The sequence below is a fragment of the Pyxicephalus adspersus genome, chromosome 6 (genome assembly GCF_032062135.1).
Source record: "Pyxicephalus adspersus chromosome 6, UCB_Pads_2.0, whole genome shotgun sequence".
Lineage (NCBI taxonomy): Eukaryota > Metazoa > Chordata > Amphibia > Anura > Pyxicephalidae > Pyxicephalus > Pyxicephalus adspersus.
The window spans coordinates 72,206,285-72,220,422 of NC_092863.1; the positions used below are offsets into that span (position 1 = coordinate 72,206,285).

At 36.7% G+C, this 14,138-nt stretch overlaps 1 protein-coding gene and 1 long non-coding RNA gene across 2 annotated transcripts in view; one reads left to right on the plus strand and one right to left on the minus strand.

Moving 5' to 3' along the window:
- Positions 1–14,138, minus strand: part of ADGRV1 (adhesion G protein-coupled receptor V1) — a 214,350-nt gene that overhangs the window by 36,867 nt on the left and 163,345 nt on the right. The window contains exons 60-61 of the mRNA XM_072413958.1: positions 6,350–6,466; positions 606–784 (exon numbers count right to left, since the gene is read on the minus strand). Of these exons, the coding sequence (XP_072270059.1) occupies positions 606–784; positions 6,350–6,466 (296 nt within the window). The remainder of the gene's footprint in view (positions 1–605; positions 785–6,349; positions 6,467–14,138) is intronic.
- The window catches only part of LOC140334069 (uncharacterized), a 14,800-nt gene continuing 12,608 nt past the window's right edge, over positions 11,947–14,138 (plus strand). Inside the window, exon 1 of the long non-coding RNA XR_011921476.1 lies at positions 11,947–12,036. This is a non-coding gene — a long non-coding RNA (uncharacterized lncRNA). The remainder of the gene's footprint in view (positions 12,037–14,138) is intronic.

Sequence of the window (14,138 nt, forward strand, 5' to 3'; positions counted from 1 at the left end):
CTTCTTAAGTATTTTATTGAATGTGTGTGCTTTGTGTAACTTAAACTTTTTTGTTACAAGTTACCTCACATGAGCACAGGCTGTCCTGACAGTGTGGGATCCCCGGGCACTAGAGGGCAAATGAGGAAAAGTCTCCCTATTCACCTCTAGTGCTCTGTGATTGGCTGCGGAAAGGGAAACCCCAATGACACTTGAGCCTCATGAATGTAGCCATGGGAATCATCCTTAGATTGTGAGAAAACCTGTAAAAAAAGTTTAAGTTAAGAGAATGAATAAAGGGTTTTATGTACCCCTGTACTCATTCCCTGAAAAGGGTTCAAAGTAAAATTTTTATAAATGCTTATGTAAAATCGCGGAAAATCACTGTAAAAAGCCTCATAGGCATTTAAAAGGTTTTTTTTTAGCATTTTAAAGGCAAGCTTTAAAACACTTGTAAAAGTGCATAAAAATGCAAATAAATGTGGTAGGAACATTTACATGCATTTTTAAAACCGTCAGTGTAGACCCAGCCTAATATAGATGTTACTACCAGAATCTGGTGGTAATTAGATATCACACACAAGGAAAAGAGCATTCTACTAATATTCAAATTTAGGAAAACTTACATGTCTCCATGGACCAGTCCATAAATGTCAGTCATACTTTTATGGTAAAGACTTTTGAGGATGACCAAGTGCAAGGCAACAACAACAGCAGGAAGTCCCCATCCAAGTATAAAGAAGACCAAATGGCGCCTCTCTGCATGTTCATCATTCATCACCAGAATATACCAGAAGTTTACTGCCTGAAAAATAATACATATTTAGAGATAGTAATTATTGATGTAATTCTAGGTTTTATAAGTATTTCACTTTTGTGTGGTTTCAGCTTCCTTGCGATCTATGTTTATAACTTGTATGACTTCCCTGATTCGAAGAAAGTCAAAATAACTTGGATGCCCTTTAAATAAATATCTAAAAATAAAGTATTACTGTGAATTCATTAAGACTGCAGAAGTCACCTAGCCTTGTACATTTTTTCTATATGTTGAATACAGACTAAAAGTGAAAATTACTTCACAGATTCAACAATCAAACACTTTTTGCAGATTTCATTCCACATCCTACGGAAACTGCTAAACAGTTATACAAAACATGAAACATCCCCATTTCTGCAGCACACAGTAAAAGATTATTATATTCTGATGGTTAAATGTCCTAGTTCCTTATGATGATGTTTTATATACTTAAACACAGTGAATATCTTTATTAGGATCATCTATAAATGATAATTGTGCCTAAGCATTACACTTAATAGCAGTCATTTTTTTTCTTCAGTTTCTTATAGAATAGCAGGAAAAGCTGGTGGTTAAATAAACCTGTTTGCAATCAATTAAACACCACTTCTAAGTTGACAAGCCTTGTAAACTTCTCTTGTTATACATGAAGCTTCTGTTATGTAAAGAATGTATGAATGTAAAATAAAATATCCCTTTTATAGCAAACCTGTATTTTGCCCATTCAGGACAAAGTAACAGGTTTGCTTTGATTCCCTCATTTTTGCAGAATGTCCTTCACTCTCCTGCCACTCCATTCAGCATCTGGAGCCAAAAAAAAATTGATGCTTACTGGTGTAGAGGTGCATGTTGCTCACTTTATATGACAGTTATAAGCCAATAAGCACTGTCACAGGAGAGTTGATAGCCCTATGGGACCTATGAAGTCAGCAACTCAAAGACTCACCAGACTTTCTGTCTTCTGACTAAACAGAGTAGGGGGGAAGTAAAGTGAACCTCTTGCTTTACATCAAAGAAAAATGTGAACTAACACTGCTAATCTTATTCTTAAATTGCCTGTCTCTCCCTGGTTTCAGTGCTGCTGTTCTATTTCACATAAACATATACAAAAAACATTGAAGAATACAAAAACAAGAAAAATATGGGACTTTAACGGCAGTAAGTTTGTAAAAAATGATCATATACCTTTTATTTCCTTCATTAGGAAACAACAGTTAAAATACACATGCCTTTTCCCTTTTACCAAGTTTCAGGAAGAGTTAATCAACATTGTTAGCATACATGGGATAGATACATTGTACACATTACATATGATGAGATCATCCGACGTGTTTCGCAGACTGTGCTTCATTAGGAAACAACAGTTAAAATACACATGCCTTTTCCCTTTTACCAAGTTTCAGGAAGAGTTAATCAACATTGTTAGCATACATGGGATAGATACATTGTACACATTACATATGATGAGATCATCCGACGTGTTTCGCAGACTGTGCCCGCTTCCTCAGGGATGTAATTGGTACAGCTAGTAGGTTTATCAGCACAAAAGTTGTATTTTTTTTTTTTTGTTGTTTTTGTATTCTTCAATGTATATTAGGGATGTTGGCAGGATTACAAATGTTAGAAGACCAGACAATAATAATGATATAAAATATACACAATATAAAGAACAACAACAACAAAAATAATAACAGTCTACTAGCATATTTTTCTGATGTCATGTTTCATTTAAAAAATGGAACTGCTAACAATATGTTGTGATCTTTGCTTTCATTAAAAAAATCCTACTTTATCCAACACTGTCTAATGATATCAATAAACAGGGCTTTCAAACGAATTTTCTGATAAATTTCTATTTATAGGATTGCAAACATTTGTTTTAGTCGGGTTCATTTATGAAATATTGATTTTAACATCTCTTGTTTATACAAAATAAAGAATGGTTGTGAGGTTTTACTGCAAGAAAACTAAGAATTCTGAGAGTTTTCTACAAAGAGAAAAGGGAAAGAGAAAAAACTGCTGTTATTTACTATCATCACAGAGAGACTGCCAAGTCCATTTCCAGTACAGCAGATTTATTTCAGTTTTACCAACTGTGGCAGAAGTAGAGACGTTCTCTAATAGTGATATGAAACTCTGCCTGGATTTGATTCACCAAGGTTTAGGTAAAACCTGTTCAAAATTTACAAACCTTAACTTTATAGCCAATTCAGTTTAAATCTATAAAGGAACAAATCTTGTTAGTAAATGTTAGACATTTTTAGAACTAATAAGCAAAATATGTTAAAAACAGGATTGGGAACCTAACTACTGTCATGGGGGACTTGTGTGCCTTCCAACTGTATATACGTTTTGTAAGTGCACATGCTTCACTGCCAAAATACCATAGGAATTTTACAGATTTTGTGGAAATAGTACAAGAAATCCCTACACTATTGTTGCAGTGTATGTGGAGCATTTAATTATTAATATTATATTATATCTTATGTCTATAATTACTAGCAGTCCTTCAAAGGAGCTCAGAATATGAAAGGGACTCTAAAGTTCTAAAGTCTAAGGTCAATTTTGGTGGGGATTTCAATTAACCTAACTGCATGTATTTGGTATGTGGGAGGAAACCCACAAAACACATAGAGAACATGCAAACACCATACATTCAAACCTGTGCCTTAGAGCTGCAAAGGCTGGAATGCTAGCCACGAAACCACTGTGCCGCCCATTTTATTTAGCATAAAAGCTTAACTAAGTTATTTTGATTAACATTGGATTTAAATTGCTGGATGGCATGTGTAATGCTGGATTACTTCCTGGATGTTCCTTTAAAAATCACTATGAATTTGCTTTTATCATAAAAAAATCATATCATAAAAAAATCTTTTGCATTTCTAGCAATGAGTAAGGGGTACAAGATTATATTTGTACTCATTCCTTTGGGTAAAGGGACAAATTCCCCATCTACTAGATTGTAAGCTCTTCGGGGCAGGGTCCTATCCTCCTGTATCACTGTCTGTATTAGTCTGTCATTTGCAACCCCTATTTAATGTACAGCGCTGCGTAATATGTTGGCGCTATATAAATCCTGTTTATTATTATTAATAATAATAATAATAATAATAATATTAATATATTTATTTAGGGTTGCATGATAAGCCAGCCCAACAAACACCCATACACATTTTAGGGGATAAAATGTAGGGAAGTTCCTGTTCCTCAACACTGGGACCCTTCAATGTTGAATAAAGAATGGGGATTGGTATGCTCAGGTTTAGCAAACATCAAATAATGTTCATTGAACCCTTCACAATCTGAAACAGGACACATTTGCCCATCTCTTACACCATTCCATGTAGTTAAAAAGACGAAAACAGTAATCTAAGCAACAAATTCATCCAATTTAGGTTTTCATAATCATTCCATGTTAAGCCCATTATGTAAAGATCATGATGTTTAATCGATACAGCTTATCAGTTTAAACTCTGTGTGACCTGTTAATAAGTGTAATTTCCATGGACAATTAACTAAACCACTAAGATGACATTCAGTCTAAGCAAATATAATCATTGTAAATGTGTAAGTGACTGCTCTCTGTCATATAACAGATAAAGTGACTTCTAAGTATTAAACAGAAACAGGTATGGTTGTTTGTTTTAGACCTAGGCAACCAGGTTTCCACATTAGGCAGAATATCTCAGAAACTACATTCATGACTTAACATAGCTGCTAGGAAATAAATAAAAATGGTCTGTTCAAAAAACAGATCATCACTAAGTGCATAGTGCTTCAACCCCACAGAAAAATGTCACTGAACAAACTAGTACAAAATGAAATCTTATTGGCTTCTATGGGTGCTGGACCTAGTTTATTACATTCAAACACGTTATGACACAAATTAAAAGTATACCTTTCTAAGCCAATTACCACATTGTCACTTATAATACTAATTATGTATGTGACATAACATATAATGAAGACTCCCCATTCCCATGGCTGTGCCATCATTTTATATCATTAACAGTGTCAGATATTTAAAAATGCAGTATAAATAATTAGCCTGTACAGTTGACTTATTGGAGACAATGTGACACTTTTCAAGGGAGCTTTAATAGACATCAGTATTTCCAAGGTTGTGTGTGTGATTAATGTAGGATTTGACATACAAAAGGAATAAAGGATGATCTTTTGATAACACTGTTTGGCATTGAAGGGTATACCTTGTAATTTAAATCAAGTGTATGATTACCTTAAAATGAATCTGTGCTTTACTTGTGTAGGGTAAAGGAAAAGGTTCACCCTCCAGATAGACACATACCTATTTTGCTTTTCCTGTATCTTGCAAAACCCAGGAGAGGAAAGCCACATAACCTCCAACTCTCATTTAGCATGCCCTTCTATAAGGTACAACTAACACACAATGCTCTATGATTAACCAGCAGGTAGTGAGACACATGAGTGTGGGTGTGTGGAACACACCTCTTCCTCCTGTGCCAAGGCTCAACAAATCATTTTTCCATGTTTATACCAGCAGATAAGATTACCACAGCAATACTACAGAACATAGTGCTGAATGTTATTCGTGGTATGACCCTACAGCCAATAACAAAGAACATGCTGCCTAAAGTTATTATATGATATGACACTCCTTGAGTACTAAATACAGCACTTTTATTTCTATGTGGTTACATAAAATATCAGCAAACATAAAATGTCAATAAATAATACTTTACAGGAACCCACGTCATTAGGCCCTGATCTGCTTGGCACTGCTCGGTCTTATCTGAATTCTGCAATGCAAGGTGAGATAGCATACCCAAGCAAATCAGATATGTTTATGACTGGGAATAAATAAGTAATATGTACATTTCATGAAAAAAATAAGAGATGGAATCTCCGGGAAATCTTAATGATTTTGAGGGCTATGATTTCCCAGTTGGAAAACAAACATTGAAACTTAAGTCTGGGACAAATATCTTATATATGCCTATGGTAGAGGCATTAGATTGTGAGCTCTTCTGTGAGACAGGGAGTAGGTGGATCTGACTATGGACTGTAAGGCCATGTTCAGACTGGCCATCAAGTTATGATGCAGTTGCTGCTTTCTTATCCCATTAAACTGCTGGCTTGGGGGAGATGTTACAAGATGCCCCCCACGGAATCCTCATAGAGCATGAATGGAGCGGCACAATACTGCTCACTGCCACGAGTTATCAAATGTGCAGATGCTGGTATTTTAGGTATCAGCACCACTATACAAGTGAGAAAGTGGCTATCAAAGTGCAAGCCACCAGGAGCCACATGGACATCATTAAAACACTCTTTCACATGTCCATCTTAACAGCCACAGTTATAAGTAGTGACATATTTCTTTTGACTTTTTAGGAGAGGGCAAGGCAAAAATTAGTGTAGAAAAATCCTGCCACCAGTGTTTGCATTTATCCATTGGAGTCTGACAAAAATAGAAATACTAGTTGGGTGTGAAGTTGTTGGCTTTAGAAAAGATGAACTAAAAAATAAATGTGTTAATGTGTCATCACAGCTGAAAAGGGGAAAAAAGTAATATTAATTTGGCTTACTTACCTGAATGAACATCCAAATAAATTGGCTTAGATAAAAATAGTGTGTGACAGCTGCCAGACCAGCACAGCTTTCATTGGAGAGCTCTCGGCTAATGTATGCAGAGGCCAGGAAGGAGATCTGCAACAGAACACAGGATTCTAGTAATGTACCCAGATATTTCAGAAGAAGTTCATCAGCAATTCAGTTAAACAGATTATGACATAGATGCAACTGTAGGAAAGTTATTATGACTGTACCGATGGACTAAGACCCTGGAGCCAATCTGCAGCACTTTAGAACTTACTATGCAGTCTTTGGAGGCCCTCCGGAAAACATTCCATGTATTGGTGTTAACTAAAGCCAGTGAAGGAAAACTATTCTTTAGTCTGACAGACTAGGTATACAGTTTAGTTTGTTTCTTTCACACTATATTATACTATATTTCTTCTCTGCTGTCCATAAAAAGATTGTCTTGTGCTGTCCATCTAGTTTGCTTTTTATGTTTTTTTTCAAGAAAAACACAGATGTAGAAGTAACCCATAAAAGCAGAAAAACATTGTGCCACATCCCCACATTGATGCCAAAATATTAAATAATTGAGGGAAATTGGGACATTCAAGGCACATACATTTTGTACATTATTTTTAGTTTTTTCAAATACCGTGTTTTTCGGACCATAAGACGCACTTTTTTTCCCCCGATAGGGGAGGATGGGGGTCCGTCTTATGGTCGAACACCATCCTGCGCTTCCAAGGGGGGCCCCAACAGGTGGCTGCAGTTCCATCTAGCCTGGCACCCCCCCTGCAGCATGGCCCCCTCTGTTCTGCAGCCTCCCCTGACTGGATTACAAAAAACATAAAGCGGTCCACCCCTACCTTATCCTATCGATTGCAGAGCCCTGCCTTCCCCCTCCCAGTGTTTATCAGCAGCTCAAGTCTATAGGGGAGTGTGGAGGGAGGCAGAGGAAGCAGGAGGAGAGCAGTGGGAGGTGAACAGTGCTGGTTAGCAGTTTTTTTTCTTGTGCAGCATGTTATTCTCCTATGACAGGTAAACTGTAGCTTTCCTGTCACTATAGTCTTGTAGTGCAATATCTGTGCTACGTCCTATGTGTCTGTGCAATGTGCAATGTGTCTGTGCAATGTGCAATCTCTCTCTCGTTAAATATTTTTCTGCTATATTTTATTAAATATTTCTTTATACAGTTTGGTTCAGAATATTTGTTTTTCTTGTTTTCCTCCTCTAAAACCTGGGTGCATCTTATGGTCAGGTACGTCCTATGGTCCGAAAAATATGGTGATTCATGCTACTTTAAGCCATATTTCAATGATTAAAAACAACATTAATACCACATTTTTAAAAGGCCAGATAAATTACAAAACAACCTTCTGTATCACTCATTGTCCTCGACGCGTTTCGTGACACAAGAGTGTCTTCGACGCGTTTTGTGGATAAAACCACTTCCTCAGAAGGGATACAGACATTTATAGAACAATCAATTAAATACAAAACATATTAAACCTCCCTTCACAAGGTCTTTTTGGCTGGGAAATACACAGAGACTTAAAGATGGGTGGCGGTAGGAAGCAGGCACCTCATTTGAAGCAACTTTTTGGATTCTCTCAATGAGAGGTGTCCAAAAATGTCGCTGCATCTTAACAGAGCATATCCGCATAAAATACTACACCAAATCAGTGATAGTTTAACAAGATCTATTCTTTTTTAATGGATCTTGTTGAAAATAACTTTAAATGTGGCAGTAGGTGGAAGTAATTTGTAATGTGGCTGTATAGAGCACAAATGTGGAAGCCCTCATTTGTAAAGCGGCTGTAATAGCAATGATGCACTCTCATGTTATATTCCCCTAGTCTCTGGCAGTCTCTCCAAGAATGTCCCCTGTCTTCAACAACTTATATAGCATATATACATCTTTGTATATCTTCTATAGCATGTTTACAGTCTATGACTATCTCCCGTTGCATGTCTACAGTCTCTGACAAGTTTCTATGTTCCCTTTTTTTTTGTTTTGACACTGAAGAAGGGTGAGAACATGTGTCAAACTGTTATTGCTATTGTTCTCTTGACCATGCACAAAGTTTAACAAAGGAGCAATAAAAACCTAATAGTAAATCCAACCTATCCCTTGATATCCAAAAAGGTTTTATACCAAATTGGTGTTAATAAATTAATCTGTTTAAATTATTGATAATAAATACATTTTTACATCAGTAAAACAAATAAAACTTTATCATAATGTCAAAGGAAACATTTTTGGCTTTGGATTATGTAATTAAGGTAAAAATAAAACATTTATTAATAAAACACCTAATAAAACTTAGAAATTAAGCATAGATTGTAAAGATGTATTTTAAGACAGAATATAAAATGTCATTGTATAAAATCAATGTGATCTTTCAAGATTAATATAACAAATACTTCAAACTATTTAAATCCAATCATACTCATTAACATAAATCAGTTTAAACATTTACACTCTACTGTAGCTACGATAATTCCTATGCACAAACTATGTTTAATTTTTATGGACAAGATTCTGTCTGCTAGTGTTATAAGTGAAAATACGTGTGTTCAGCAGTTTCTAAATGCTGCTCATTGATGTTGTAAATTACATGCTTGCTTATTAAAAAAAGTATTTGAAAAAAATCATATCCATTGGTATAAAGGGAAAAAACAGAACACTATGAGGTAGTAATAATTCTATGAAAAACTATGAAATTCACCCACAAGACAACTTAAACCACTTTCCCATAAAGCAGCTCTTCTACCTTTGTAATGTTTTCTCAGCACTTAAAATATTGTAAACTATTTTACTTTCTGTATTACTCACTATCTTTTCCCTATTTACAGGGAAATTGTCAGTTTCCCTATGTTCTAATAAACTGCACGTTCATTTCCCTATTACTCATATCTATGTATAATTAAGATATGTAAGAACTGGTTCATCAGATTTAGGGTTTTTAAAAGATTAGAGTTAGCCTAAACCCCCTTGAGGCCCTAAAAATAATCAGGTATATATGTATATTTGTTAAGTTCTATTAGGTTTATGGCTAAACCGCAATTAGGAATGAAAATACAGTATTAAATAAATATAGGTTTATAAGTTATATAAAGCTGACCATTTTTTTCTGGTTTCTGTGTGTTGCTGCTTAGCATCAGTAGCTGCTTACTAATATTGTGTTATATTTGTTACATAACTAAAATGGGGTAATCTACTGTATACAACATATTTACTCTTAATATTATTTTGATTCACTCCCAGTTTTATGTTTATTAACTATGTTTTTTACTTTTTGATGTGCCGTTTAACAGGTTGTTTGATTTTGTGCAATTGTAGTAATGGAGAAAATAAAATAACATATTAGAAGGAAAGCAGGTAGAGAGGGAATGGCTTCTGCCCTTTTTGGTGGGTTTCTAAAGCATGGTATTAAATGTGTGTTGGTTAAGTCATAGTTCTTTTCATGATTGAGCCACTTCTCTTACTATTGAGTTACACCTACATATGGAGGATGGTGTGGAATAACTTGCCTCATCATATAATTATGTTCAAAGATGCTAGAAGACAGTTAAACCAGCCATATCCTACTCTTCCGCAGTCTAACCTCACAGGCAGGCAGAATGGAGTAGACAGGAATAAAACTTTTTTGCACGTTCAATAAGTACTATGACATCATCCATATTCTATTTTATAAAACAGAAAAGAGTAGACAACAGTTCCAGACTTACAGGTAAAGGTATCTATCACACATGTATCTACACTATGTAGGTTAGTTAAGGGGTAATTTTAATAAAACTTCCAGCCATGTTAACCATGGCATTGGGAAGGAGGGGGTGTTAAGCTTTGGCACCAGGCAGGAAGGGGTTGGAGTTCAACAGCAGGATGAAATTTTAGCACTTGAAGTAGGATATCATGACAGGGTAGGTCATTTTGTCAAAACCACTATACCACCTCCTCAGGACTGCAGGAACTCCTACAAACACAGGTTACTTTTTCTGGTTTTACATATATATTTATACCTACAGCATGTTGGTTAACAGCCATTTTTAGTTCCAGAGGCCCAATGGCACCAATGTCTACACCAGTTTCACAGCTGCCACAACAGTTTATTGTGCAGCAGGCTCTCTACATTCTCTACTGCACCTGAAACTCTTTCATTACTGATCCAACTCCTTACCTACTACTCTCACCTCTCTGCAAACCCAATCACTCTTCCACTTTTACTACTGCACCATGCTACTTTCTCTGCTATTCCCTTCTATCCTCCTATTTTATCATCATGCCTGCAGGCCATTGGCATCTCTGGTGGCTAACATCAACTCCTCTATAGACACCCCCCCCCCCAGCTAAACAACAAACATCTTAGCATACATGCCTGTTCCCACCACAGTACCTGCCTAACTACCTTCATGCTCACCAACGCATTTGCACACCTCCCTCATTGGCATTCCCTAACCAGCACATCTGCATATCTCCTTTGCTCACAACACCTGCATGTGATCCCCACCCTCCTGTTTACCATCACTCCTAACTCTAATTCTCCTTTATCAGTCTCATCACTGTATCTGATTTCTGTTCTTGTCATTTCCTCTCACAGCTCTTCCTGCATGTCACCCACCAGTTCTCACCAACCTGCATCCCAACCACCTGCTTTCCCCACTATGCCTTTAGGTCCCCAATCGGCTCCCACTACTATGCCTACATGTCACCTTCCTGCACTCACCAACATCAGCATCAGCTCTCACCACTGCACTCCAGCTACCTGTTCCCAACACTGTACCTATATATTTGCCCACCTCTCCCACCAATGCCCTGTACTCACCCACCTGCTCCCACCACCCCATGCCTACAATCCACACCCCCGCTATTACCACCTCACCTGCACTTAACCTACTTGCTCTCATCACCCTCCCTCATCCATTCTTCACTGGCATCCATGTCTCACTGTCTTATATCTCTAACTTGACACTACACACACCTGATCACATATCTCCCTTCTGTCTAGACGCCGCACACCTTGCTGACATTCATTTCCTTATCCACCTAACCTACAAAATTCCATTTCATATCTAACATTCTTGAACATTGACTGTTCTGAAAAGGACAGAATTATATATATATATATATATATATATATATATATATATATATATATATTCCCCAGTGTTTTAGGAGTTAACTGACTTTTTACTGGAAATGAAAACATAAATGAAACAGGATGTACTGGGTCAGCATATGACTGCCTATTCAGACTCAGAGTGTGCTAAGCATTTGTCAACAATTCCTAATTATTAAGCCTAACAAAAGTACAAAGGGCACAACTGATCCCATCTCCCACTTGTACAGATCCCATGGCCAGAAAAAGAGTTATGTGAGGGTATATTTCACATTTAGTTCTAGCTTATTAAATATTTATGTTACTGCTAACATTATTAGGGTAATACACCTTAAAGCTAAGTAATAAAAACAATGAAATAACGTATAGAAGAACTCTGTCCAATATGGGTTTTAAAAGTTCCAAATGTGAATAACTACTAGACCCTCCCCCTGAACTTTTCAGGTGTCCCTTATCTGAGTGTGCTATTGCAGTTATCCATTACTGACACTAAAGCTTGTTTAGTTGCTTAACCAGCTGAGCTTTTGTCCTGTGCAGCTGCAGATCCCTTTTCCACAAGTTTCACAAATCATGCAGAAGGTAAGCAGTGAGATTGTGGGCAGACATGCCTGATTTGGAGATGCCCCTAATGAATGGCAGCAGGAACAGCCCTTTGGGACATGAGCTCTCCAGGGGGGTTAGGAATTTTTTCCTCCATGTTTTCCCTTCCCGTTTTTACTCCTAAATAAGTAGAGTTGATAAATTATAAAAATGTTTACAGATAATAAAGGTGCTTTAACCTCTTGTACTCATTACTATTAAAGCTGTAATGGCTGTAACATTTGGGTAGTGTGCAATGTAAATAGGCATACAATATACCATGTATAATGCAGATAATCTGTCAAGTGGTGGCTGGTTGGCTCAGTGGCAGTACTGTTGTAATGCTAGGTCACAGGTTCAAATTTCAGCCAGGACACTATCTGCAAGGAGTTTGTATGTTTTCCCTGTGTTTTAGTGGGTTTTTGTCTGGGCACTCCAGTTTCCTCCTACATTCCAAAAACTTGCACTTAGGTTAGTTGGCTTCCACTCAAAATGGTCCCAAGACTGTGTTAACGACATATGTCTATGGCAGGGACATTCAATTATGAGCATCTTTGAAGGACAGTTAGTAGTGATTTGACTATAGACCACTTAAAGTGCTGCATTTTATAATGGCGCTATATAAATACAAGTAAATAAATAAATGGTCAAATTGAGATGCATATCCAATGCAGGGTTTCTCAACCAGGATTCCACGAAACCCTAGGGTTCCTCCAGAGGTTACAAGGAGTTCCTTAAACAATAAACAGTTTATGCCTCCCAGGTCAGTTACCTCTGACACCAATGACCTCTTTGGTTATCTGAAAGGTGACATTCTTTCCACAGACCAGCAATGTAAGCAGGATTCTTCTGACAAGCACACTAATAAACTGTAGATATTGGTATTATCATGGGTTTTCCAAGACCTGAACGTTATTTCAAGACTCACCCATGGTAAAGAGGCTGCCTTATTGTATTCGTTTTCCATGTAAAATAATTGAGTCTGCTTCCTTATTAAAGTTGAAATTTAATACTGAATTAAACATTTATTAGACTGATCTAAAAGCTGGTTTCCTTTTCCTTTCACTTTCCCTTTCTTTTGCCTTGGTACAAGCTAAAGAGGTATTTTGCAGGATTAACATATTCATAAGAGCTTTTGAATGCATACATAAATTGAAGTAATGAACCACACCATTCAGTAATCATAATGTTGGACTTGTGGTTGGTGACATATGCTGGACATTTTAGCTACCTGGTCCCTGATGAGACCTGATTTTAGAACACATGAGAGCCGCCAGCCTTTTATAGACAACTTACTTGTTAGTTTTGAGATGCCATGTGAACAAATGCCTAGAGCTGAAAGGAAAGATAATGCTATTTTGTCATACTTATCCTTTACTAAGGCTATCTATTAATGTGGCACATAAACTTTAGCCTAACTTAAAATTAACTAATTACCCCCTCCAGCATTAGTTTGAAGGCCATACCTCATGCTCCCAACCATCAGGTCAATATTCTGCAGCTCACTCATCTGTAACTCTTGTTGCAAATGACCAAGCAACAAAATTAATCAAATGAGCACAATAACAAAAGCAATAAAGTCATCCTCTACAGGGTATGATCTATCACAGGTTATTAAATATCCCTAATGATTTTTTTTCATCATCCAGGTTAACCTCCGCAGTTATCTAATTTTAGACTGTTCTGACAATAAATACAAACTAGCTGGCCCCACACCTGGGCATTCTATACAATTAAATTTGTGTTATTATTATATTAATATTCTGACTTTTCTAGACAAATTATATTTCTGTCTGGGATTTTGCTGGGCCTGAAAAGTAGAATAATCTTTCATTAGACAAATAAAAGCATGTATTAGGGAACATACATTGTAAAGTATATTGTACCAGTAAACTTTGTTTTATAGTGTAGGAAATAACAAAACAATATTTGAGGTAGATAATTATTATCTCATGTAGCTTTACTGCATGTGTTTTGTTCTTTAGAGGTAAGTGAAATCTGACAATGGCAGTCAGGGCCCTTTCACATCTATGGCAAACTGTTGCTGTACGCCTGGAAGCGGCAAACGGCACCACAGGGAATCAGATTTGCATAGGACTTTG